The 27,504-nt window shown below is 56.9% G+C and overlaps 1 protein-coding gene across 2 annotated transcripts in view; it reads right to left on the reverse strand.

Moving 5' to 3' along the window:
* Positions 1–27,504, reverse strand: part of C2CD2 (C2 calcium dependent domain containing 2) — a 51,746-nt gene that overhangs the window by 11,812 nt on the left and 12,430 nt on the right. For both annotated transcript variants that reach the window (XM_059392390.1, XM_059392391.1), the window contains exons 3-12: positions 18,875–18,994; positions 15,324–15,428; positions 12,368–12,490; positions 10,370–10,493; positions 8,625–8,730; positions 6,487–6,551; positions 4,495–4,616; positions 3,898–4,069; positions 2,990–3,103; positions 874–1,001 (exon numbers count right to left, since the gene is read on the reverse strand). In XM_059392390.1, the coding sequence (XP_059248373.1) occupies positions 874–1,001; positions 2,990–3,103; positions 3,898–4,069; positions 4,495–4,616; positions 6,487–6,551; positions 8,625–8,730; positions 10,370–10,493; positions 12,368–12,490; positions 15,324–15,428; positions 18,875–18,994 (1,179 nt within the window). The remainder of the gene's footprint in view (positions 1–873; positions 1,002–2,989; positions 3,104–3,897; positions 4,070–4,494; positions 4,617–6,486; positions 6,552–8,624; positions 8,731–10,369; positions 10,494–12,367; positions 12,491–15,323; positions 15,429–18,874; positions 18,995–27,504) is intronic.

Genomic DNA, 27,504 nt, shown 5'->3' on the forward strand with positions numbered 1-27,504 from the left:
CACATTCCATTAAAGAGCCGTGGGTTCCTAGTGAGTCCAAGATACAGCCTCCGGGAACGGGAGAGGACGGGGTTCCGGACTCCTGATGCCGCCCCCTGCCGGCCGCCGCTGGAAGTGCGCCCAGGAACAGCGGGGGAGCTGTCCCAGTTGGCACTCGGGTGCCAGGCAGAGACCCTGCGTATATTGGCAGCACCGGGAGCTCACGCCGGCCCCTCCCGTGACCCACCTGGGCAGGAGCGGTAGACGGCCACCATCTCCTACGCTCCAGGCCCTGCCCTGCCCTCTGGGTTCGGAGCCTTCCTGCTCCCCCTCCCCCACATCGACCACATCTTCCAGCGCCCCCTTCCTCGCCCACAGTCTCCTTGGTCATTCGGAGATGTCGATCACCCACTTGGGACCCCCGTGTGGCCCCCGGCCCTGCAGGGCTACCCACTCCGGTGGCCCGGCCTGCGTGGGGCCCAGCACGGACTCTGCACCAGGCACGGGGAGCACACGAGCGGCTGGGGGACACTTAGACCGTCCGTCTCGGACTCAGGTGTGTGCAAAAGCACAGTCATGGCCAACACCTTCAGTGCTTTAGGGACATGTCGGCCTGCAAGAGGGTCACAGCTCTGTCCCCAGATGGAGGCCTCAGGCAGGCCAGTCTCTCTCTCTCAATAGTTTTTCACACGATTCACCGGCCACTCACCAACCTGAGCCCCCGGGGCCAGAACCCACCAGCTTCCCCGTGACAGGGGGAGCGGCCTAAACACGGGTGACCCCTAGTGCTGGCCCTCAGCAGGGAGCTGCCTGGATGACACCGGGAGCTCCGGCCGCCTTCTGCACAGAGGGAGCCTGGCCATGGAGGGACATGGGCGCGGACGCGAGCCGCACCTTGGAGATCCCTGATATGATGATGGTGCTCTTCTTCCGCGGGGACTTGACCTTCAGCTTCGAGGACTCGCTGAGCTGGCGGATGGCCACTTCAGCCACGGGGTCCGAGCCGTTCAGCACCAGCAGCTCTGCGGGAGGGAAGGCAGCCCTGAGCGCGCTACGCTCCAGCCTGCGGACCTGCAGGGCTGAGGGAAACGGGCCCCAGGCGAGGCCCCCAGGTCTCCTCTGGAAAGGGCCAGAGAGCAAATGGGCGCAGCTCTGTGGGCCGGCCCGGGCTGTGAGCACTCACGGCAGCCTCGGTCCTGTGTAGGCTGAGCCCGTGTGGACACCATGGCACAAGGTCAGGCTCCAAGGAGTTTACGAACAGGGCCAGGTCTGGCTCACAGAACCCCCCTCGGCCTATAGCTCCTTCTGGATGGTTCCATGCACTCGCTGCTGTGGACTTACTCAGATCTCTGCCCTCAGATATCTGCCAGCCAGACCTCCCTAGAGTTGACGGAGACCAACGAAAGCAGGAAGACCCACCCACAAAAAACCTCCGACCTTTCAGAAGATTCTGAACTTCGGGAGGCAACGCAGTCTCTCCTTCCCTCCCGCTCACAACGGCCGCGGCTTCCCGGGGTCCGTACCCTGCACCTGGCCAACACCTGTGGGAGGCCGGACACCTAGCAGGGGCTTGCCAAGGGCTCAGAGCACAGTGTTACATGTCCCCAACCCCTCACCCTGTGAGGCGTGTGTCCCTGAGACGTGGGGGGATGTCAGGCAACTTGCAGGAGGGGGCAGCACGGCCAAGGTCCCCGACGCCCAGCTCATGCCCGTCCGTCCCTTCCCTGGGGCAGCTCCTGCTCGAGCAGAGGCAAGCACACGGCCATCGGAGGGCTGGACGCTAGCAGGGGCGTCGCCCGTCTCAGCTTGGACTACGGACAACAGGTGCTCCATGTCAGGGCCCACGCGGCCACACACTGCCTGACCACCGCGCAGCACGAAGGGAGAGACTCGTGAGGAGGAGGCTGGCGAGGACTCCCCAGGGGAGCTCGGCACTGTGTTCCCAACACCTCAGGCCAGGCCCGGTGGCTCGGAGATGTCCTTCAAAGCCCTGTCCAGGTGCTGGGGGTGCGTGAGAAGGGTTCAGTGGCCACAGGCGGCCCGGGGAGCTGATCTAGAGGCCGGCTCCGCTGCCCACAGAGCGGGAGAGAAACCCACGGTGGGACCGTCAGCCCTTTTAAAAAGCGAACCTGCGTGGGGGAAGGGGTCCCTGCGGTCCGAGGCAGCGGGACGCTCCGCCAGGGGCAGAAGGGGCTCTGGGGGTGGCCAGCCAGCGGAGGGACACGGCCTGCGTCTAGGGACTGCAGCTGGGGGGGCCTGCGGTTTCCAGAGAACCGTGACACCCCCAGGGACAGGCCGCGTCCGCTTCACCAGCTGCGGGGATCCCAGCTGCGGGGATCCGGAGCCGTCCTAAGGCCGCGCCCATCGGATGGAGCCCCGCCCCGGCCCCGCCCCCGGCCCCGCCCCCGGCCCCGCCCCGTCCTCTCCTCTCCTCCCACCCTTGACCTTGGCAAGACCAGAAACAGGACCGAGAGGAGGAGCCCCTGCCCTCCCTTCGACAGCGCGTCACCCCCCAGCCACGGGGGCAAACGGAATCCCCAGGTTGAGATCCGGCTCTGACCTAAGGAGGCAGGAACCCCCTCCCCAGACACGAGCGCGACCGTAAGGACCGGCTTTTGCGAGCAGAGTTCTGGGGGAGACGCCGCAGCTTCTCTGGGGCAACGGGAGAGGAAAAGCGGCGTTTACAGTTGCACCCCTGGGTCCTGCCTCTTGGACGTCAGTCATCGCACTGGTTTACTGAGCCAGGGGGAAATCACGCTCAAATTTTGTAACATGAGGCATAAACTGGGATTTTATGTTTATTTTGTCAAAGCGCCTGCCAGAACTTCCCACCACCCCTGGTCTCTGCCTGCCTTCCGCTCCCCCCACCTCCTCCCCGTTCTGCTCTCAATGCTCAAACCAGCGCCTCCCAGACTCCAAAAAGGAAATGCTGACCTGGGGGCACGTGAGAAAGACAGGAGAAGAGTCTGGAAGGAGGGAGAGGATGCGGTGAGCCCGCGGCCCCCGTTACCTGTGTCCGAAGAAGAGAAGGTCTTACTGACGGGAGCCCCGTGGCAGGAGATGGCTTGAACAGAGATGTCCTTCTCAATGACCTTCACCTGGACAGGCGTCTTCAGGGGAGACTCTGCCAGGAGAAAATCTGGATCACAATGGCCCCAAAAGCCTGACCCTACAGTTCACGGAAGGTGAAATCACACCTTTCACGGAACCCCAGCCGTTCAGATGTCTTTAACCGTCTCTCATTCTGGGGTGGGGTGCAGGGGTGTATGAGGGGGCAAGTACCCCCATCCCAAAAGGATGCTGGGAACCTGGGTTTAAATAAAATTTCAGAAACTTTCATCAAAAATCAAAATTAAAATCAGGAATTTGCATCAAAAGCCAGAATTTCACTGTTTCGTAGTCAAGAACAGCGGGGCCAGGAAACCGACTCTGGGAGGAAGATCCGTTATCTGTCTGGAAGCGGAAACACGGTACAAATGAAAATGAAACAGTAAGCCCGCACACAGAGGTTGTCTCTGGGGCAGAGACTGGGGAGACAGATGCAGAACTCGGCTGCGTTGAAAGGGACTGCACCCCGGGCCCTTCTAGAAAACGGATTCTCCTCCTACGAACTTGCACCGATGGCCTCCATCTAAGGTTTCAAGACAGCGGGCCGGCCGGCCCCGCGGGAGTGTGAGCGGGAAGTTCACTGAACTAGATACTTCCCCCCACGGCCAGGTTCGGAGCTCCGGCGTGCGCTCAGGCTGAACGCGCCTGGGCAGCCGCGCGTTTGACCACAGAGGAAGGTGACCGGCTGAGAAGCGGGAAGCTGGGAGTCTCCTCAGTTACCCTCGCCCTGCACACGAGACCGTCGGAGCCACACCTGCCCCGGCAGCCGGCGCTTCCCGCCACCTTGAGGTGCTCCCGGGCCGCACTCACCGCAGCTCAGCGGGGACGCTCGCCCCGTGTCAAAGCGAGGCTTGGTCTTCACAGCGGTGACGGTGGTGACTACGGTCCCACAGGGCATCACCATGCGGTCTTTTTCGACCTTTGTGGCAGGAGTAGGTGGAGGGGTCTTGGGTTTCACTTCACCGGGTTCTAGGTAAGAAAACTGCAGAGAAAGCCGGTTACGCGTTTGGTGCTGTGCCCACGCCGACCCCTGGGCCATCAGCCTGGGTTTCCCCAGAACCGACAGAGGGTGACAAGACTCCGGCTCAGACCCCGTCATGTAGCGCCTGGCGATGGGCACCGAGGCTGGAGAACCCAGCGAAATCAAAGGGCCCTTTCTGGGGTTAGGCCCGCGAGACCCGGCATTGTGGAAAGCTCCCCATGCAACAGACCACTCAACACGATCGTGGGCGCAGAGTGTCCCATTCGAGTCTAGAAATGCACGGGACGGAAAAGGAGCTCCTCTTGGGTGAGCGAGCGTCCCATTTCCCGCTGAAGAAAACGTGGAGACGGACCGACAGGTAAAGATATTCCTAATCTCAAGCAGCTCAAGCTGGAGCTTGGCCGCGGCAGGAAATGACGTCATACCTCCGCGGTGACCGAACCCAGCACCGATCCGCCGCAGGAGCCGCCGGTCAGCGTGAAGCTCTGGGGCCCCGATGGCTGCTTCTTGAATAAATCCAAAGGAATGGTCGTCATCGCCAATATGGCTAAAAAGATAGGAGACAAGTAAGGGTATGTTTCCACAGGGTTCCACGGGAGCAGGGGTCAGTGGGAGCCACCACCGCAACCAGAACAGAGTCCCGGTGCGCATCCAGTCCGCACCAGCATCCTCCAGTTCCAGAACATTTCAGAACATTCTAGAACACCAAAGACAAAGAGAGGCGTTGGACATGCTCCAGACCACAGGAGGCTAAGAGACAGCAGACAGAAGGCAGTGTCTGATCGGGGGAGTGGGGGTGACTGCTCTACGGGATGCTGGCCCAGCAGATGAAGGGGAACGCAGGCAGCAGGTCGGGGAAACCAGTACAGACGTATGAGAGAAGGTCCTTATTCTTAGGAAATGGCCAAGAAAGGAGGGTGCAGGGCCTGATACGCTCGAACATTCGGATTCACCCTCCAGCACATGTGTCCTGTGTCTGGATGTCTGCAGGCAAAGTCAAAGGCAACCACCAAGCGTGAGTGCGGATAATAAAGCAAACGCGGCAGAATGTCAGAACTCTGGGAGTCTGGTAAGGTTCTGTGTAGTCCTTTGTTCTGTTTTTGGTTTTTGGTTTTAATGTGAAATTTCATAGATTCCATCTGGCTGTACAGCAGTGGATCTCCAAAGGAGCCACCTCGGTGCCTCGGGAATGGACGAGGGTCACCTTCTCCCGGCAAAGGTCCGCCCAACCCGGGTCAAACCACACGCCCTGCTCTGGCCATGCCCTCTCCTGGAATGTCATAGACACGTCTCCGATCTTATCCCAAGACAACAGAACCAAGGAAATTAGCTCATAATTCTTACTAATGGGGGGAGGGGGAGACGCACCCCGGTTGCTCTGTCTGTTAAATGGCCGACTCTTGATTTCGGCTCAGGTCATGGTCTCAGGGTCCTGGGGTCAGCCTCTGCACTCTGCAGGGTCTGCTTGAGAGCTCTCTCTCCCTCTCCCTCTGCCTCTGCCTCTTCCTCTAAAATAAATCTTTGAAAACTTAAAATCTTGAAAAAGAAAATTCTTGCTAATAAACAGAAATCTGAAATGCCTTTTCCTGTGTCTTTGTAACTTTGGGAGACAACCCAATGGCTTGGTCTTTTAGCAGGATAAGCCACGGAAGGGTCCCCCTCTCCTAATTTTGGTATGTTTATGGGCATTTTTAAAAGCGTAATCTATTCCCAGACTCCTGAGTTACACACATGCAAACATATAGGTCCGTGTGCCCATTCATGATTTTACCTTTAACTGCTGCTTTCTTGTCTCTAAAGCATGTGTCCAGTGTAAGCTGCTGTGGCTTATTTTATAAGGAAAAGCGAGCCAGAATCCATTGAGACAGAAAGCACAATGCCGGGGGTGGGGGGTGTCGCAGGGGCTGGGGGAGGAGGGAATGGGAAAGACAGGGTCTCAGCCCAGCAAGAGGAAAAAATCTGGGAAGTGGATGGTGCTGAAGGTCGCACGCCAGTGGGAATGTACTTAACGCCCGTGAATTTTACACTCAAAAATGGTCAATATGGGAATTTCTGTTCTATGCTTTTACCACAATTAGGAACACTACAGAACAGATCTATTAAGGCTAAGAAGGCCGAGAGGGGCTTCTCTAAGCCAAGAATTGCTAAATAAAAGAGTTTAGGTATTTGTTTAAAAACAAAAAAAGGCAAAAACGAGCTGAGTCCATTCTCCCAGAGTGCATGCCCTTGCTAATGACTGAAGGGGACCTGGAAGCAAACACGGCCTCGGAAGACCCCAGGTGTCAGGGCGGGTCTGCCCCTCCCGGGTGACTCCGGGCCCCCTCCCGGCCCCCTCCGGTCAGTGACCCCTCCCAGGGCCTGCCTCCACCCACCCCACACCCACCTTCCCCCCACACCCACCTTCCGAGGACACCCACCTTCCGAGGCTCGCTCAGCCGCCGACACCTGCAGGTGCAACTCCTTCGACTTGGCGTTCAGCTCACTGCGGAAAGGACAGAAAGTGCTGTGGATCCTTTATTAGTTCTTGCAACCGTAATTTTTTTCTGACTCTAGAAAGAAACACATCCCCAACGGTGTGAAGATTATCTTCCCCCTCGCCGTCCCCCAGCAGTTGCTGTTATCTGAGAATTCTCTGCCGCCTTCTGGCTGACAGCAGGGTTATCTACGTGCGGTGCGACACGGCGGCCGTTCGCCACGGATGGCGTCTGAGAGCTGTGCCCACTGGGGGCCTGCACCGAATTTTGTTGCATTTTAATTAATTCAAACTTAAAAAGCCACATGTAGCTCGTAGTTCCTGTATGAAGCATAGCTATATAATTATCGATAAACAAAACACAGATTGTGATGTATCTTGCTCCTCTTGTAACCTGTTTTTCTCCCTGAAGATATCAGACCTCTTTCCCAGTCAGACGGCACAGAGCAACGCCCCCTTTTAACAGCTCCTCCTACCCAGCCTTGTTTTCTTTAATCCGATCCTTAATAACCAACCCTTAATAATGGCCTGGTTGTCTAACATTTCATAATTACAAACTAGCTGAGATAAACACCCTTCCACATAGCTTTGTGTGCACCGTGTGATTATTTCCTTAGGAAGACTGTAAACGCCAGACAAAAGGTACATGCATTTAAGAGATTTTTTTTTCTTTTATCTTTTTTTTTTTTTTTTTTTTTGAGACATACTGAGGACTTTCAGAACGGTCATTCCAATGTATACTTCTGCTGGCCATTGTCACCCGCCTATTCCTTACCAACTTGCACGGGGAAAAAACAGCCTCTTGTGCTTACATCTGTGTTTCTTAAACTATTGCTGATCCGAACCAGTCTTCAGAAGTCTCCGGCTACCTACAGTTTCGGCTTTTCTGTTTTCTAGCTCAGACCTTCTTCCCGGTTTTCCGGGACAGCGCTCGTATTTTCATTACTGATTCATAAAAGCTCTTTACATTACACACCGGACACCTGCTGCCGGGCCTGTTTCCGGCTGTTCATTGTTCAAGCCTCAGAAAGCAAGTGATTTCTAGTTTTAGAGTCGGCTGCTTTACTGAAATATTATTTACATGAGTTTCCTATTATTTCTGGTAGTTCTAACTGATTCTCTTGGGTCGTCTAGGGAGACAACCCTATCACCTCCAAGTACTAATCCGTTTTGCCTCCGCCTTTTCGTACTCAGACACTTCCCCCTTCCGCCTCTAAGTGCGCTGCTACTCGTGCTTCCAGAACAAAACAGCCGGCATCTTCCTCTTGGTTTTCACTTGGGACCTCTTCTGGTCTTTGTCATTTACAGTGATTTCTCTTAGCTCATTAAAGAAGAGGCCAGAAATCATGCACTAGTTAAGATTTTAAATCAGAAATGCGCAGGGTGGGGCGCCTGGGTGGCTCAGTGGGTTAAGCAGCTGCCTTCGGCTCAGGTCATGATCCCAGCGTCCTGGGATGGAGCCCCGCATTGGGCTCCTAGCTTGGCAGGAAGCCTGCTTCTCCCTCTGCCTCTGCCTGTGCTCGCTTGCACTGTCTCTCTCTCTCTGACAAGTAAATAAATTTTTAAAAAAATCCTAAAAAAAAAAAAAATGTGCAGGGAAAGTCAACGGTCATCTCAGCATGTACGAAGATAAATACGTTTTCTCCTTTGATCTAACATCGCAATGGATTCAGTTACTTGCTCTCCCGAAGGTCTGGACGTTTCTGGGCTGAACCCGGCTCCTAATACACTCCTTAGAGTTCCTGCAACCGTTTCTTTGTTCCCAGCCAGGTTCCGCCATCAACACCAAGTGTCCTCTGTTCCGCTCCCGATGGCGGGTATCTCCAAAGTCAAGGGAGCCTGACCAGCGTGCTCTCCGGCCACAGCAGGACACGGGCACAGGAGGAAGTCCAGCCCCGGAGCTGCCTTCAGAAAGGAACCTAGATTCAACCGAAAGCTACCTCAGATGTTTGATACACCTTTTCGAGAGCAACTGCACGTCTGTGTTTGGGGTTTGAGCAGTGTTACACACTGATCTCGGGACCTGGCAGCCGTGAGCGGGGCGCTCGGCCGGCGCAAGCCCGTTAACCAGGCTGTACGCACAAGATGAATTCTTCTTCCCAGCTGAGGTCGGCGGGGTTTGTCGCGAGGGCGCTGAACTTCTGAACGGGCTCATTCAGCCGAACTGCACACCGTGGGTTCGTGTTGCCTGCAATCAAACAAGGGGGCGTTTCTGTTTTTTAAATTGCATGACGCGCGTGCACACTTTGCATATATGGGCTGAATTAAACACCTGCCGTCTCGGCTTGCCCACCGCTCAGGGACTGCTCTTTCTTCCGTCATGAACCAACTCTCAAAGCACTTCTCTGGGGGTTTAAGATTTTCAATCCCCAGCTTGGTATCTCTTGGCCTGGAGGGTGGACCCCAGGAGCCCCTGCTCCTCACCCATGATGGGGGACACTCCCCAGGGACATTATGACAGCAGAGGTGGCCCCCCACTTCTGGACAAGACGACCAGCTTGTGCAAGGAAAGGCCTCTGGGATGATCCCTAAATCGGGGGATACCCCACAGAGAACCCGTATCCCTACTTACAAGGGATGTGATTTTATCCCTGGCTCAGCTCAGTCAGAGCCCTGTCTGGAGATCTTGGATCTGGGTAATGGGACATTTCCCTAGTCAACAATTCTTTCTGCTGCAAGACCATGCCTGTCCCATGGCAAAGAGCTGTCAATATACTGTGTAACCAGTGACCACGGGACCAGACATCACACGGCGTTAAGCATTCCATACCCACGGTCTTAACTGATCTTCGAGATCACCTCCGACGGGAGACACAGAGGCCCAGACGCAGACCTGCCTACGAGGAACAGGGACCCCAGAGGCCATCCCCCACAGCCAGCCCTGCACGGAGTCTCGGTTGTTAAACGTGGACAGTCCGTGCTTTGGGGACGGGAAGACTCCGTGCACATTAAGTGACCCTTAGCATTCTCAGACAATAAAGAATTCCTTCCTGTTCTCAGCAAAATCACATCGCAGAGGAAGATGGGACCCACCCCAGGAGGCTGCGCACCTGGGGTCTTGCAGCCACTCAGGATCGCCCAAAGAGAACGATCTGGGGTCTGCAACTTGTCCTGACTCCGATAACAGCCTCTCCTGCTGCCGGAGGGTCCTCGATGGGCCCAAAGCCCTCCTGACGCTTGGTAAAGCGCCCACAAGGAACCCGGGCTTCTGGGAAAGGAGAAGGTGCTCGTGGCGTATCAGTCAGGAGTGCCCAGCATGGGTTTATACGTTCAATAGTTAAAAAAGTCGGGCGAGGGACACCTGGGTGGCTCAGTTGGTTAAGCAGCTGCCTTCGGCTCAGGTCATGATCCCAGCGTCCTGGGATCGAGTCCCACATCGGGCTCTCTGCTCAGTGGGGAGCCTGCTTCTCCCTCTGCCTCTGCCTGCCATTCTGTCTGCCTGTGCTCTCTCTCTCCCCCTCTCTCTCTCTATGATAAAGAAATAAAATCTTAAAAAAAAAAAAAAAAAAAGTCGGGCGAGTGCCTTCCGGATGAAAGAAAAGGTCAAGGTCATGACCGAATTCCTTTCTTCCCTCGCTCTTCCTGCACGCAAGCTCGGGACTGGCGTGGGACCATCTCACGGTACTCGTCTGGTTCTCAGAGGCTCTGGGCTCACGGGCTGGGATCACACGGCAGACCCAGTCGGAGGGCGCCACGGGGACCCAGAGTCCGCTGAGAACCCGCCGTCACCCCTCACGCTGCTGTATGGAGGGAGAGTCACTTCTGCGGCGGGCAGCCCCTGCCCCCCTCCCGTGCCCCCCGGACCTTCCCCCAGCCCAGCCACCTGCCTGAAGCCCCAGGAGCACTTAGCAGCGAAGCCCGGATGTTCTTCACCAGTAATCTGAGCTCGTGAGCCCTTGGAGGCTTGGGCGGACAGGACTCCTGAGGGGAGGATGAAATGCGCTGTAGATTCTGCAGAGAGAAAATCGAGACGGGTGACCGGGGAGAAGAGGAGGCGCCACCGGACCCCTGTCAGCATCTTCGGGGAAAATCCACCGGGGGTGGGGGCTGACCCTGCAGTGGGCTGCGCAAGGTTTCCGTTCTCGGGGGAAGGGAGGGTCCCAACCCACCATAGCCTCTGCCCCTGTCTCGGAGCCTTTTCTACCCAAATAACCCATGGGAAGCGGCGGGGCGCTCAGCCAGAGAGGGCTCCCCGGAACCTGGCTGTGAGTGCAGCCCGGAAGCAAAGCTCGCCTTGGGTCCACTGCCCCAGGCCAAGTGCTGGCGAGAGAGGGGGACACCCGCTCCAGGCTGATGGGCCCACTGCCCACCAACTCTGAGCGGGACCCCGGACACACACACACACACACACACACACACACACACACGGCAAGGGCCGCTTGGCAGGTCTGCACCCCAGGTGGGGGTCTCTAAGTGTCACCCGGGTGGCGGACTACAGCAGTGACAGAGGCATCCATCATCATGTTCTCAGACGGGCATCCAGGCATTTCCAACAGAGAAAAGGCTCCTTTAACCCAGAGGGCCTCACCGTAAACTGTCTCCCAAACTGGCTTCCTGCCTTCTCTCGTGGCGGTGAGCGCTCACTACGAGGGGTCCCAGGGTGCCCGGGGGGCCCGGTCTGTCAAGTGTGTGACTCTCGGTTTTGGCCTAGGTCCTGACCTTGCACTTGCGGCATCGAGCCCCCGCCGGGCTGTGCGTGCAGTGGGGGTCTGCTTCAGATTCTCTCCTTCTCCCCCCGCCTTCTCTCTCTCTCAAAATAAAATAAAAATAAATCTTTAAAAAAGCGGGGTGTGGGGGGTCCCTTAAGTACCAAGGCCTGGGACTCCTAGAAAGGCTTCTCAGAGACGCACACAGAGCCTTCCAGGAAGGGCCCCTGCGCACTGATCTGACTCAGATGTTTCTCTGGGGGGCAAGCTTCCCAACATCTCAAGGTCACCATTTAGAAACCACTACTGTGAACCACGACCTTGCCAACTGTGAGCTGCAAGAAGTCACCGCAGAAGTCCTTAGGATCCAAGCCCATGAGCACTGGGGTCAGAGCATTCACGTGTCGGGGGTGGAGAGGAAATATTTTGGTTGTCTGTGTGGTGGTTAATTGTATGCGTCAACATGACAGGGCCACGGGGATGCACAGTATCTGTTCAAATGCAGTCCTGGGTGTTTCCGTGAGGCTGTTTTCGCGCGAAGTTAACATTTAAATCAAAAGACCCAGTGAAAGCGACGCTCTCCCTAATGTGGGTGGGCCTCACCCAATCAGTTGAAGGTCTGCTAGAAAAGAGGTGGACCTCTCCTGAAAAGGGGGGTTCCTCAAGCCTGACTGGCTTCATGCTGGGGTGTCGGTTTTTTCCCTGCCTGTAGACTCGAGTGGAGACACCAGCTCTCCGGGGCGCTCGTGCCTGCTAGCCTGCAGGCCGCAACAGCAGCTCTCAGCCATTCTCATGGCTAACTAGGTTTCCCAGATGCCTCGGTCCTGGGAAGTCGAGCTCTGAGGCCACAGGCCCCGAGTGGACAGTGGAAAGCCAAGTTTCAGCTCCAGAAAGGCATGGGGTCAGGGCTAATTAAGGTTGGAGCGTGCCAGAGCTGCCAGAGCAGCCCGGACCCCTGTGCCTCCCATCCCACAGGGTTCTGGAACCCCTGCCCGGAACTTGCAGCGCGTCAGCGCGTCACGATCCGAAGGCCGTGGTCGCCCAGCAAGCAGTCAGGCGTTCCCTCTCTACCACGGCGGGGAGGGGGGGGGGGGGGGGGGCCTTGGTCAGGCAGACTCCCCTGCAGGACGGGGACCAGGAGCCCTAGCGGGCCGTGAGGCACCACCCTCCGCGGCTCACCTGAACGTCCCTCGCGTCCACGGGCTTCGTGCTCAGAAGCACCGACGGAGACGCAGCCCCAACCAGGTGCTTCAAGATGTCCTTGAGAGTTTCAGATACGGCCTTGGTCTCTGTCTCCCGGTCCTGCCAATAGAGGGGGACGTCCTCAGATTGTCTCCTGACCGTGTGCCGTGCAACGGGGGGGGAAGAGGCTGGCCGTCCTCGCTGCGTCCCAGGAACCAAGCACGCGGGGCGGGGGACGGGGGGTTCGGGGCTCTGGGAGGTCAGATCCCCGCAGGTGACCTGCTCATTCTCCTCTGGGAGACGGGGTCCTCCTTACTGACCTCAGAAGTAGGGGCGCCTGGGTGGCTCAGTGGGTTAAAGCCGCTGCCTTCAGCTCAGGTCATGATCCCAGCGTCCTGGGATCGAGCCCCGCATCGGCTCTCTGCTCAGTGGGGAGCCTGCTTCTCCCCGCCCACCCACCTGCCTCTCTGCCTGCTTGTGATCTCCCTCTGTCAAATAAATACATAAAATCTTAAAAAAAAAAAAAAAAAAAAAAAGAAGTAACTCCTGCTCCTTATTTTCAAAATGACAACAATCGAGCTCGTGAAATATACAAACGTGTCGCTACTTCTGTGTCGAACCTTTCAGACAGATGTTTATTTAAAAAGTATTGTTTATTTATAAATTTATATTTATTAAAAATACATTTATATTTATTTAATTTAATTAATTTTAATTTAATTATATTTATCAAAAATAAATTTATATTTATTCAAAAGGTATATTTAAAAGTGAAATAAAATAAAATACGCATTTCAGTGTGATTCAGCAGGCTCCCTATCCTGCTGCCACCATCGAGAGGTCACTCCTTCTGCTCTCTCTCACCCACCAACAATCACTCCGGCCCCTCTCCCCACCCTTTCCCTGACTGCCCCTCCCTGCCCCGCCCCTCCCCACCAACAGTCCCTGCGGGGCCCCTGTATGATCTGCCCGCCAGGGAGATCTCTAAACCCTGAGCTCCCAACAAGATCAGGCCAAGTTGGGCTTCTCTCCCTCCAGGGACCTTCCTGGGGTTCCTTTGTGTTGCAGAAAGTGTCAGAGCCTCCTTCTTTTTAAATGGCTGAAAAATACTCCCTCACGTGGACAGACCTCATTTTATTTACACACTCAACTCTTTTTTAACCCCCAGGATTTCCCGTCCCTTCACAGAGGAGGAAACCCAGGGTGACAATAAGCAGTGGGTGCTCTGACGTCCCAAATCCTCCCGCGATAAGATGAGCTGAGCGGCTGGCTCGGGCCACACCCCTGCCCCCCAAGGCCTTTATATCCTCAGGGGGCCGGAGGCTCGGGTCCTGTGCCCACGGGCCAGACCAGCTCCCGGAGGGCGGGGCTGGCTTAGCGCCACACTTAGAGCCTCACTTCTCATTCACGGGAGGAGCGCGTGACAGTTGAAGAAGCCCACGGGACACGGGGTGGGGAGGGTAAGCTGCAAACAGCGGCACAACAGGCCACAGTTTGGGTGAGATGGGGGCGGGGGGGGGGGGGGGGGGGATACATTCATTTTTGCAAAAAACCCGGGAACAGAGAAACACTAGCTAATGAATGACCAAGTTACCGAGTTACCGTGTGCAGGGGCGGATGGGGCGGGAGGGACAGGGTAGAGCCTGCACGTCTGAGTCGAAGGTTTCCCGCAATTTTGACGTCTGAACCGTGTGAATAGTTCACATTTTCAAACAATACGTGTAAATGTACAAAGACGGGGGGGACAAAACCTGAGCATGAGTGCGGGCAGGTACCGGGGCACTCCAGGGTCCCCCAAGCACACAGAGGAAGAATGAACTCAAGGAATCCTACACGCAGGGGTCTGCCTGCCTCGGCGGGGCACAGCCCAACCCAAAGGCAGATGCACGCTGGCCACGGTGCCGGGACAGTCGGCCACGGAAGGTTCCATGCACTCGGCAGGCCTGACCACGGTGCCGGGACAGTCGGCCATGGAAGGTTCCATGCACTCGGCCGGCCTGACCACGGTGCCTTGGGGACCGCGAGATGCAGACGTGGGAGGGAAGGGAAGGCAGGACGGACAGGACAGTCCGAGCCCCGGTGGGACCCAGTGGCCGGGCAAAGCGACAGTTGTGATGTGTGCCGGTTAGGGGAGTTCCAGTCCAAGAACAAAGTGCGTGCACTTTGTCACGGCACGGAAAGTGACAGTATGGATGGACAGAGGATTACAGTCCCATACTTAGCTGCTGGGGATCTCGCTGTGGTTGGATGAGAGTCTGAAACAGAGCCAAGACGGCGGACAACCACGGTCACAACCCCACCCTGCAAGGGAGCCGGCAGTCCCGCGGGCCTCTGGCCTACGTGATCTCGTGTGATCTTTCCAGCCCCTGAAAGTGACCCCGGGGGGACTTCGTACGCCCACTCCCTGCTTCCAAACTCATTTCTTCCAATACCTAAGACCGTGGGAAGCAGAGAGATCGCCTTCTGATTCTACATGCACTGAATTTTAGGTCCGGGGAGAGACACGCCTGCCCCCAGGAACCAGCCCACAGCCACAACCTGAGCTGCCCCGGGAGTGCCTCGGGGAAGCAGAAAGGGTCTGATGTCAGTCATGACAGCTGAGGAACGCTGTGGCGACGGACGTCCCTGGTTCTCAGCCTGCGCTGCACAGCAGTGCTAGAAACAATTCTGGGGTTTGGTGGAGTGGGGGGCGGGGGGCAGGCCCAGAATCTTCTAAAGTCCCCAGACAATGGCAGGTGTGGCAGGGTTGAGGGCCGGGGTTAGATCCAGCAAAGCCGTCTCCCCCCACCCCGCCCCGTCAGCGCAGCCCCACGATCCAGGAAAAGGGGTCCACCAGCATCGGAGGGGCGCCGGGCTGAGCCTCTGTCCCCCAGATCCGGGGGTCACCACGCACATGCGTTCTCACGTACACCAACAGAGGGGGCGGGGGTGTGATAAAAACGCCCAGACTGACCTCCGCCACTGCCCTGGGCTGCACCGTAACGGCCGCGTCCGGAGTGCTGACGTAGGACCACCGGATCGGGATGTCCTCCGTCTTCTCTCTCATGTGGAGCTCCAGCTGCCGAAACACAGGGTTACGCGAGAGCCACGCGGCCGGCGAAACCTCACGCGGCCGCGCGTGTCTGCACGCGTGGGGGCTCGCTTATTTTCCGAGACGTCTGCTCGGCCTCCCCTTGCCTTTCACAGCGGTCAGGAAAGCTCTAACCTCCCTGGGGCTCCCCTTCACCCCACCCCCGCCCCGCAGGCACCTTCCGCGGCCTCAGCCCACCACTCGGAGGTTCTCAGCGTTGGCCGCTGCAGCCCAGATGTCATGCAAACTCTGCGTTACGTGATTCTGTAATTACAGGCGTAATTCTCTGTGCTTTGCATTCTCTCCGGGGCGGACACCCAGGCGGGCAGGAGAGGGAGATCAGGTGGGGAGGGGGGTGCGTAGCCCAAGCCCTCGCTCCCACAGGCCCCGAGGGTTGTGCCCCAGCACGGGGGGCCTTGTCCTCTCCTGCCTGGGCCGACGCACGGCCGCCAGTGGACTCTCGGCTCTTGCAACAACCCGCTGGATGGGACCCACGCACAGAGGCAGCGTCACGCCCCCCGCCACACCCAGATTCTCGGAACTGGTGATAACAGGACCAGGTACAGCAAAGGAGACTTTGCAGAAAGGACCAGTGGACCAGGAGATAATGCTGGGTCAACCCAGCGAGCCCCGAGAGAAGAGGAAGACAGGCCAGCAGCCAGCGAGGGGCCCGAAGACAGAGGGAGGATGCCAGGAGCTTCCGGAACGAGGCGGCGGCTAGAAGCTGCCAACAGCCCTCGGCGGCCGGCCCGCGAGAGCACAGGCCCTCAGCCCTGCGGTCCCAGGGAACAGAACCCCGCCGACAGCCCAACGAGCAAGGAAGCAGAGCCTCCCAGAGCTTCGAGACTGCAAGGCGGCCCGCCGATGTGAGCCTGTGCTGGACATCGGGCCTCCAGAGTGGCTCCATTTATGCTGGGTTTTCTTTAAAAAAAGATTTATTTATCTATTTTTTTAGAGAAGAGAGAGAGCATGCCCGGGGGGGTGGGGGCAGAGAAAGAGAGAGAGAGAGAATCCCAAGCAGAGTCTGTGCTGAAGGTGGAGCCCAACACGGGTCTCGACCTCATGAGCCTGAGATCACGAGCTGAGCCGGAACCGCGAGTCGGACGCTCAACCGACTGCGTCCCCCAGGCGCCCCCTCATCTAGGTTTTAAGCTAAGTTTGCATGCTCTGTTTCAGCAGCCGCAGCAAACGAGTACCCCTCCCTTCCTTCCTCAACCAGAGACTCCTGAGCACAGACCCCAGCTCTTCCCCTCGGTCCCCTCCCCACCCTCAGCAGAGGAGGAGAGAGAGGCTTTCCATGGTACTAGCTCCTCCTCCCCTCCTCGGGGCCGTCAGCTCAGGCTAGCACCGAGGCCCTCCCTGGCCCTAGAACCCTGGCTGGTTCCCAAGAAGGTACACCAGCCCAGGCAGGTCCTGGGGGCAGCAGACAAGCGAGACAGACGTTGGGAGGGGCGGGGCCTTCTGCACCTTTTATGTGAAGGACAACAGAGCGACAGGAGTGTCTCCTGCCTGGGGCTTGGAGTCCCCTCCGGCAGCTGCCTGCCTTTGAGAGGGAATCCGCAGAGCGGTTTTCAGCTGTGTTGGGAGATCAAAGATGCGATCACGTTACTTGTCTCGGAGCTGCATGAAACGGCACAAAAACAGCATCTGGGAAACTCCGCGTCCTCCGTGGAGGCTTACGGGTCTCGCTGGACTCACTCTGTCCTGAAACAGCCATCGCGTGTCGGCAACGCGTGTCCCAGACTCTGCAATTATTTTGCAATTACGCCGTCCAGAATGTTCGGGGGAGCGGGAGGGTACGCGCATCTCACGGGTGCGCGAAGTGACGCCCTCCTCGAGTCTCAGGAGGGGAGGGTCAGTGAGGGGTTCCGAAGGGCTGGCTCATGGAGAAAAGCCACATAGGTGGCCAGAAAACCTTGCTGGTCCCGGCTCTTCATAACCAGGCCTGTGTAAGAAAAGCACCCGGGATGTCCTCCTCCCCTGTGGTCAAGGGGCCATGAGACTGGGCTCATGCCCCAAACAAGCAGCCAAGCTCGGGCACAGAGGAAAGGGAGACACGGGGCCGAAGCCGCGGTAACCCCTAAAACAGGACCCAGAAATTCACAGCCGAATGGAACCTTGTGGACCCTGCCTCATGGGAGGGACACAGCTGCCGGGCGGTTCAGCGCCCAGGAATTCCCCTCGTAGCCTCTTACGATGATTAGCCGTGTCTCTGTGTAATGACTACGGAGATCGTCCCTAACATGACGTAGCACACAGACGAGCACCCCTCGGAGAGGCAGTGAATCGGCTTCCAGAAACCACGATGAAGCAAGTAGCATCACAAAGCTACCCAAGGGAGCGTCCTGGCTTCCCAGTCCGCAGAAAGGTCATGTTCGGGCACCAGCCCGGCTCAGTGCACTGAGCGTCCGACTCTTGATCTCGGCTCAGGTCGTGGTCTCAGGGTCGAGGAATCGAGCCCCGCGTCGGGCTCCATGCTCAGCGGGGCGTCTGCCCCTCCCCCTCCTTCTGTGCCTGCCCCCGCGCTCCCGCTCCCGCATGCTTTCTCTCTAAAATAAATACGTGGTTTTTTAAAGCTATATTTATACCAACCTGTAGTCTATTAAGTGTGCAAAAGCATCACATCTAAAAAAACATACATTATTGCTGAAAAATGGTGACCACCGTGTGAGCGTTTGACCACAGATCACCGGGACAAACGTTGTAAGGGAAAAGCATGACATACGACAGAACCACGTGCATGTGACAGAGACACCCAGCAAGCGAAGGCTGCCGAGAACACGCCGACAGGCGTCCCCCACGCTGGCTCCCACGAGCCTTCCGGGGTGGACAGTGCAGCATCTTCGAAGTCGAATGAAATGAGCCGTGCCTGTACCGAGCCACGATGAGGATAATCCGTGGGTGATGAGAAAAATGAGCGCCCTACTCGTCTTTCAAACTTACACCGACGAGTAAGAGGTCTTTTAAAGCTGGACTTTTCCAAAAACTAAAAAAGGGAGGAACTCCCAGGCCAGCCCCTAGGCTGGTGCCCCAGGTGCCCAGAACAGCTGGGGTCTGGCGCCGGGTCCCGGGACAGAACCACTGTCCTCATCTGGGATGTCTCTCACCTTCACTCCCCCCGTCGGCAACACCCCTGCTCTGTTTAAACGCCTCGAAACGCAGCCTCTCTCCCGACAGTGGTAGACGGAATTCATGAGCTCCGCCCACACACACCTGTGTGTAACACGGATGTGGGGTGTGCGTACACGGGTGTGCGTGCGTGCGTACGGTCCGTGCGCATCCACAACCCACGCTTTATTTCTACCCATACAAGGTAGAAGCTTACAGTCCGAAACCTACGAGCCAGACGAGGCCCCGCGATCACACCGGCCTTACCCTGTGTGTTGATGAGGTTTGCGGTCTCCCCGGGACCCGCTCGACCTCCCCGGACTCACCTGCACATGAAACGGAGAGAGCCGTGCACAGTACAGCGGGGGCCCCGTGTCTTCGGGGGACGGGGACCCCGCGCGGACCAGGAACTGAATGGCCTCGCCCACCACGTGACAAGACACGACCTGGAGGAGGCACGAGACAGGACAGAAAGGAGAATTTGCGCCAAACACCCCTCGATTTCAAGGAATAAAATACTCGGGATGTGAAAAGTTAGCAAGGACGAGACGTCAGCGTTCCAAACCCGCCAAGTTCCCACCTCCGCACCTTTTCTGTTATGGAATCGTCTGAAAACCAGAATCGACATTCCAGATCTTTTCTTCCCAACGCATCACTCAAGAGCTACACTCTGTGTTGCCCGAATCTAGTCGTTATAGGCTTTCCACATAAAAAGTTTCTCCTGGATAGTGTGTTCCGTTTCTCCCCACCAACAGACTTAAAATTCCCCAGACATTTCCACATTCATATGCTGTAAAGCCATTAGCCGTCTCCTCTCTCTAAAAACGAGGCTTAGAAAGAAAACAAGTGATACATGTTGTAAGCAAAAAACTTAAAAATATACTTGGAACACCATAAATTGTTTCTATTTAGATAATTTTCAAGCTATTGTGGTTTCCAAAGATGTGGGGATAATTCAAAGACCATATAAAATATTAAACACTGAGGAAATACTACAGCCTTAACAAAAACAGCATCATAAAGTGAGTCGGCTTAAGGACCTATAAGACAAAGAGAAGTAATCACACCAGGAATAAACCAGGCCACATTCCCGATAAAAATCACAAGGCGTTTCTGAGAAAGCAGTTACCAAACAGAAATATCAAGTTTCTGCCCCGGGACCCCTCTAGAGGAGAGGACCTTCTAGACTGCGGGTCACCCCTGCCCTCGCAGCAGGCGAGGAGCGGGTCCCCGAGACGATGGGGAGCCAGGTGCCAGGTGCGCACTGGCTGGGAGGGGCGCGGGGTGGGGGGATGCCCGGCAGGTGGCCAGCGTGCCGGGCCGGGGCCAAGTCATCAGGAGGGAGGAGCAGAAGGCAGGAGGGACCCCCACCTTCCCAAGGGAACGCTGCCGGCTGTCACTTGGGAGGGAAAAGAGAATTCTTTAATTCTCTGGTGGATTTATCAGAATCTAAAATAAAATACCAAGTGGAAAGATTATCCAAATAGTTCCTTTATCCGGCCTGCTGTTTCCCCAAGTTCAGGCTAGGACATCTGCCTCCCTCTTCTTTCTCATCCCCAGCGAGCTCCTTCCTTCCCACCGGCAACGGCCCCTTCAGAGCCTCCCCACGCCCGGCCCCTCTGCCCCTCCCGAGGAGACGGATGCTGGGCCCTCTCTGCATGCCCCCTGCGTCCGTCCCCAGTGTCCCCCCCCCCCCAGCCCGTCGAAGGCTCTCGATGGCACAGACTGAGAAGGGAGAGCCTCGCCTGCTCTCGGCCCTGGCAGAAACCGCCCCACACTCGTGTCCCCTGGCCCGGCAAGGTCGTGCAGAAGGTCGTGCAGAAGCTCGAGCTCCGTGCGTGAGTTTACATATCTTCATCGTGTTACCGCCTCTCCCGAGTTCACAAAAGGTTGGAACAAAAAAATGTTTGTACAAGAAATGTCGTCTATTCATTTAAAAATAAATGCTCTATAAACAGCCCTCCTTGGAGGAACGCATTTTCGTGCCAGATGAGTTACAAACACAAGAGACATGACACGGAGAGCGTTCACTGTCCCCATTTCGATGGCCTGGGCCTCGCACCGCTCTGGGAAAACACCGGAGGGGTGACTGCTGGGTTCCTGTTAGGTCTCTGGAACCTTCTGTCTCTACAAGTTGATTCGAATTTTCACAGTATGTATAAAATCCCAGGGCTCCGTCCGTGCTCTCAAGCAAGAAGGAGGTGGTTTCCATTGCGTCGGGTTCCACACAAAGCTTCCCCCGACCCCATCCCCGGATACGGAGCGGCCTGAGCCCGTGATTAAGCACAAATAAACAAGGGTTTATAGTTAAAGGCTTTAAAACTTCTAGGATGCAAGACTCCGATGGCTGCAGCCCCCATTCAGGTCCCATCAAGCACGGCAGTGGAGCACTGAAGACGGAGCATTTATGGGTCCCAGTGTCCTGTCACCGAGAGCCGCTGGAGGGTCTTCCCAGGGTCTTCCCTGGGGTCCCGACCCCCTCCGCGGAACCAGCCACGCAGACAGACCATTCCCCGGTCTCCCCGCAGCACTCAGCGGGAAGAGTCGGCCCCAACAGCTGTGCTGCTCCAGCGTTGCAGCTCGGCCCAGCGAAACGCGGCTGGCGCTGTGGCTTGGAGCCCGTTAAGGGACAATGACGGTACCGAGCCTCGTCCTGGCCGGCCGCTGGCCCTGCCACCCTGGGAATAATAATGCTTCATTTGTCAAATGGACAAGAACAAAATGGAAAGGCTTTAAAAATAAGTAATCTTCTTTTAGCTGCATTAAGGTGTTATCCACAAGGGGGATTAAATTCTCTCGGCCCCGGTGAACGAGGGACAAGCTTTTGCCACCACCGAGAGGACCCCACTTGGAGCCACAGAAGGTGGGGGCCCTGAGGCGATGCACAGCAGACCCTTCCAGCCGGTCGGGCCTCCCAAGGGACCAGAATGTCCAGGGCCGACGCCTGCCTAAACCCGGCCAACAGGGACAGATCCTGCTCGTGACCCAGAGTCCCCCCACCCCGTCCCACACACACCGGTGTTTCTCAGGGTCCCTCCTGAGGTTTTCACAGTAGCTCCCCAGGGCATCCCCATTATACAGGGCTGTTTAAATAGGGCTTTTCGACTCTCAGTGCTCTGGCTTCCTGCGGAGGGACTCCCAATACTGGTACCAGATTTTCGAAGTCAGGTAGAAACGGGACCTAGGATCCGCCGTGGGACTGAGCTCTTCTCCGAGACAGATGTGAACCTCTGGGCCCAGAGCAGGACTCCAGGAAGACAACATCTGGGAGCATCAGGAGCTCCCGTGAAAAGAGCCAGCCACAAGCCCACCTGCTTCACGCTGGAGAGACTTTTTCCAAAGCGAACAGACAACGCTTCAGTCCCATAAACCATTTCAAAATTGCGCCCACAGAAAGCTGAACTGTGCATCCCAGAGACACCACCCTCCCCTCCACAGAGGAGAGCATCTACCGAGGACGGGTTTCGTGGATGGAGGGGCCCCAGGGTGCAGCCCTGGTCCACTCCTGCAGATCAAGACCGAAGGCCGGGACGGAGGGTCACAGGGACGCACACGTCACCATCATCGTAACCGGTGCAGACAGAACAGATGGGGCCGTGGTTCACGGTCCTGTGCTCGCTCCGGCTTCAGGATGGAAGCTCCGGCAGTCACACACCCTCGCAAGTAGGTCTGATCTTGAAACTGCAGCCCTTTGTTTAGACTTGGGGCCAAAGAACGAGCCTCCGTCCTGGGCAGAGCTGAGTTTGGTTACTGCTTGCCAGAGAAAGGCCTGGAGTGTCTTCCAATCTCGCCGCACTCCTTCCGTGTTCCTTTGCAAGTCAGCTCCTTGGACGGCTGACTCAGCTCCTTCTTCTCTTGGAACCCTCTAGAGACCTGGAAATAATTTATTTATTTCTGTCCCCCAAAGAACTAGAAACACGGCCATGAAAACGCATCGAAAGGGTTGAGGTCACCGAGTCTCTCTCCCCGTGATCATGCTTTATAACAGCCCGAGGGAAGAACTCCGAAACGACAGGCAAGGTATCATCTGTGCTCCCAACACTGCTGTCTAGACTGACCTCTGTAAATGTTCTTGAAGACAGCACCAAGCTGATACAAACGATCCTTTCTACTCAGGAACAGAGATGCAACTTGTTTTCAAAGATTTTATTTGTTTGTCAAAACCACAGTGAGATCCCACATCACACCGGTCAGAATGGCTAAAAGTCAGGAAACGACAGGTGCTGGTGAGGATGCGGAGAAAGGGGAGCCTCCTGCACTGTTGGTGGGAATGCAGGCTGGTGCAGCCACTCTGGAAAACAGCATGGAGGGTCCTCAGAAAGTTGAAAATAGAACTGCCCTATGACCCAGCAATTGCACTATTGGGTATTTACCCTAAAGATACAAATGTAGTGATCCAAAGGGACACATGCACCCGAATGTTTATAGCAGCAATGTCCACAATAGCCAAACTATGGAAAGAACCTAGATGTCCATCAACAGATGAGTGGATCAAGAAGCTGTGGTATATATACACAATGGAATACTATGCAGCCATCAAAAGAAATGAAATCTTGCCATTTGCGACAACGTGGACAGAACTAGAGGGTATTATGCTGAGCAAAATAAGTCAATTGGAGAAAGACAACTATCATATGATCTCCCTGATATGAGGAAGTGGAGAGGCAACGTGGGGTGTTGGGGGGGTAGGAAAAGAATAAATGAAACAGGAGGGAGACAAACTGTAAGAGACCCTTAACTTCAGGAAACAAACTGGGGGCTGCTGGGGGGTTGGGGGAAAAGATCGGGTGGCTGATGATTCATAGACCTGCACCCCTGAAGCAAATAATACATTGTATATTAATTTAAAAAATATTTTGGGGGTGCCTGGGTGGCTCAGTGGGTTGAAGCCTCTGCCTTCGGCTCAGGTCGTGGTCTCGGAGTCCTGGGATCGAGCCCCGCATCGGGCTCTCTGCTCAGCGGGGAGCCTGCTTCCCCCCCCCCCTCTGCCTGCCTCTCTGCCTACTTGTGATCTCTGTCAAATAAATTAAAAAAAAATGTGTTTGTGTGTTTGTTTAGAGAGTGTGGGCAGGGGGAGGGGCAGTGGGAGAGAGAGAGAACCTTGAGCAGACTCCGTGATGACCACGGAGCCTAACGCAGGCCTCGATCTCATGACCCTGAGATCACGACCTGAGCCAAAATCAAGAATCAAAGCTTAACCGAGTGAGCCACTAGATGCTCCAAGACTCAGTTTCAAAGGTAAAATGCATCACGGCTAGGCGCGATCCGAACATCTATGCAGTTAATCCTGTTGGCCCTGGGAGAGATGAAAAATACTAGAAAAAAGACAGCGGCGCAGCCCAACCCCAGAATGCTGGGTCGAAGCTCTGCTTTACAGTCCTGCGGGACACGCCATGGACCACCCGGGCTCCGACATTCCTCCGTGGCAACACTCCCCAACCCCCTCTGGTCAGGACACCTGGAATGCACAGGACGTGTTTCCAGTAATGCTGCTCTCCCAAGGGGGCCGGCTACTGGGGAATGTGGCCTTGGGAAAGGTGAGAACTGCCGGCATTTGGGGCTCAAAGGTCTATCTGTGAACATGGCCTTCTCTTCCATCAACCCTATGTAGGAAAGACACATACGGGACATTTCCTTTAAACTGAAGGCAGGAGGAACAGGGTCCTCTCCAGGCTGCCTGTTAGTGCTCCCGGCACGGGGTCCCCATCACTCCGTCACACCCACCCCTAAACGCTGCTGCTTCGTAGCCCGATGCACAAACGAGACTCCAGCTTGTCCATGGGTCCTTTACCCTGTCTTCTGCGGGCAACGTCAGGCTGCACCCCACGGCTGACTCAGCCCGGAATTCAGTCCAGCAACCCAGACAGGCATCGCTCCTGCCCCGGGGCGGCATCCGCACTGGGTCTCAGAGGGCAGGGCCTCCAATGAGAAACCGCCCACTGCCTTTGGAAAGACCCTGGTACAAAACAATTTCACAACCTGTTAGCATTTTAATAAATACCAGGCTAATGGGACACCTGGAATTTCAAGTTACGCAAAGAAAAAAAAATGTCAAACGCGCATCCCAACCTGCAACTAAAGAGACAAACGCAGGCGACCTGGAATCAGGCAACCCTTGCAGACCAAGGGGGCCAGCTGAGGTCTTGGGGGGGGGGGGGACATGGGAGACCCCAGCCGCTTTCAGAGTCTATTTCAGCACACAAGCATGTCCCAGCCTTGGTCGGTCACATACAGAACGTGAGCTGTGGGCGGCCCCGACAGACAGCAGAACCAGAATCTGGGGGAAACTTCACGCCATCATCCAAGTTCTGTTTGCTGCTGTCGTCTTCCAGAAGCAAAGGTGGGTTCAGGCCTCCCGAGCGTGTCCCTCTTCTCCGCGGTCTACTCCGCGGTCGGGTGGGGTGGGGAGCACCGGGGACGGGAGGACACGGATGTGAGAGAGAGACGTCACAGCACTGGCAGAGGTGTCCCAGGCTCCAGCGTGTGGGTGTCCCGAGGCTGACTGGCCTGACCCAAGCCTCTGCCGCTGAGTAGCTCTCGGCCAAGCGACTTAGCCTCTGTTCGCCTCAGTCTTTCTGTCAGTACGCTGGGCGTGATGCTCGTGTGGTGAACACGGACGAGAAGAGACAGAGCCCGGGGCTGCTCGCACCCGACGGCCCCGGAGCCGAGGCCCGGGCTGGCTCTCGGTCTCCCCACAACCGCGCCAGGCAGGGACACACGCTGCGCAGACACCAGCCTCCGGCTCCGAGGGAGCAGGAAATGCCCAGACACGCCCAGATCCAGCCGGTGTCTCCCTGGCTTCCGAGCCGGGCCCTTCTCCGTGCAGGCGGGTTATTGCGTGTGTTTAAAACTGTGGCCGTGGGTGGTCGTTACAGCACGAGAAGCCTCTCTTTACTTAGCGGAGGAGCTGCAGACGGAGATAATGACCGCTTTTCCCAAGACACCTGGCCTCGCCCCGAGAAACCCAACACCATTCCCCGTCTCCAGGGCGCCAGGCAGGACCCGTTTCCACCAGCAAGCCTTCCGGAGCAACGCCGCGTCCAAGGAGACACACCGCGCTCCCTAAAGGAAATGCATGGCCTTCTCGGCGGGGGTCCCGGCGCAACCCCCGAACCGGATTCAGACGGGGTGAGCTCCCACGCGTTCCTTGGGCCCCTCTCATCTCCATGCAGCCAAGTGTGCAGTTTCTGAACCCACGGCCATGCCGTGACAGGGCTCCTGGGACGCCCTAGGGAGCAAGGGCTCGCTCTCGGGCCGACTGCCACCCAGAGACCGAGGCCTGCCTTTTCTGGGTCAGACGTTCCGCCGCGAGCCTCCCGGGACGTGCAGAAAGAGAACGTGGGTAGAAACTTGTTGCTCTTGTGTAAGAGGGTAATTACAGTCTGGGAGGAAGGAATCCACTCAGAGCAGGTTGCGACTGGAACAGAAGGCAGAGGAGCCCCTGGAGAGAAGCGTAAAGGTGACGGCTTCCGCGCGCAGTGTCGCGCTGGGGATTCCCGGGTCCTGCCTCCCGCCTGGGCCAGCTGTGCCCACAAACATGGAGGCCACGTGACAGGGAGGCATCCAGTCTATGCCCGAGAGGATGTCCTGCGGGACAAGCACGGGCTCCCCACAGGAAAATCCACGACCCACAACACCTGCTTGGGGTCAGTAGTGGGGCTTCGGCCCCAGTTCCGGGTTCACAGCTCCTAACACCAGCGATCGCCTAAAGGATGAGAGGGTTTTCTGTGCGCTAAGGAGATGACTGGTGGTTGGGGGCTGTGTATGCTTCAGGATGGCGGCTGGTTACCCCCAACTCCAGCCATGATGTCGGGGGTGGGCGGCGGTTGGAACTCTCAGGCCCACCCCTGGCCTCCAGGGAGGGGAGAGGGGCTGGAGATTGAGTTCAACCACCAAAGCCAGTGATTTACCCAACCTGGGTCATGAAAGCTCCATAAACCCCCCCAATCAGGGGCACTGGGGTGGCTCCATGGGTTAAGCCTCTTGCCTTCGGCTCAGGTCATAGTCTCAGGGTCCTGGGATGGAGCCCCGCATCGGTCTCTCTGCTCAGCAGGGAGCCTGCTTCCCCCTCTCTCTCTGCCTGCCTCTCTGCCTACTTGTGATCTCTCTCTGTTAAACAAATAAATAAAATCTTTAAAAACAAACAAACAAACAAACAAGCAAGCAACAGTGTTTGCAGAGCTCCTGGGATGGTCTACGCGAGGAGGTGCCCGTAGCTCAGGGCCCCTCCCCCACACCCCACCCGAGGCCTCCCCCCCCACCCCCTATTCTTGACTTGTTTCCTGTATCACAAACCAGTAATAGGAAATAAGCTGTTTTCCTGAGTTCCTTGAGTTGTCCCAGCAAATTATCAAACCTGAGGAGGGGCGGGAACCCCCTGACGTTACGCCGGTGGGTCTGAAGACCGGGGGCCCAGCCTTGGGGCTGGCATCTGAAGGGGGGGGGCGGTCGTGTGGGGCCATGCCCTCAGCCTGCAGGGCCTGCGCTGCCTCTGGGGGTCGGTGTCAGGACAGATCGGAGTTTGCTGGGGAGTGGGCGTCCAGCGAGGTGGGAAGGAGAAGCCCGACCCGCTGCTGTCAGAGCGCCCCAAGGCCACGATGCTCCGACCAAGCTACGGCTGGGCAGGCCGTGCATCCGGCCCCCATCATGGGCTCTGCCCCTCACGCTGCTCCAAGTGACGAAGACCTTTGCTCTCCAGGCAGGACGCGGGGGTGGGAGTCGCTGAGCGATCGGATGTCTGCCAAGACCATGACTAGGCCCACGGTGGTCTTCAAGGGTGGCAGGAGAAGGTCAAGTTCAGGGCACCCGGAGAGCAGGGCAGGCCCGCGGGGAGACTCGAGACTGAACTCGAGTCAGGAGGGTGAGCCCAAAGGGGGACCAGGATCCCCATGACGGGACTGTGTACTCTAGCCCCACGGTCGGGCTCGTCCCTGTCATTAGCTCAAGTGCCAGTCAC

Source organism: Mustela nigripes, chromosome 2, assembly GCF_022355385.1.
Source record: "Mustela nigripes isolate SB6536 chromosome 2, MUSNIG.SB6536, whole genome shotgun sequence".
Lineage (NCBI taxonomy): Eukaryota > Metazoa > Chordata > Mammalia > Carnivora > Mustelidae > Mustela > Mustela nigripes.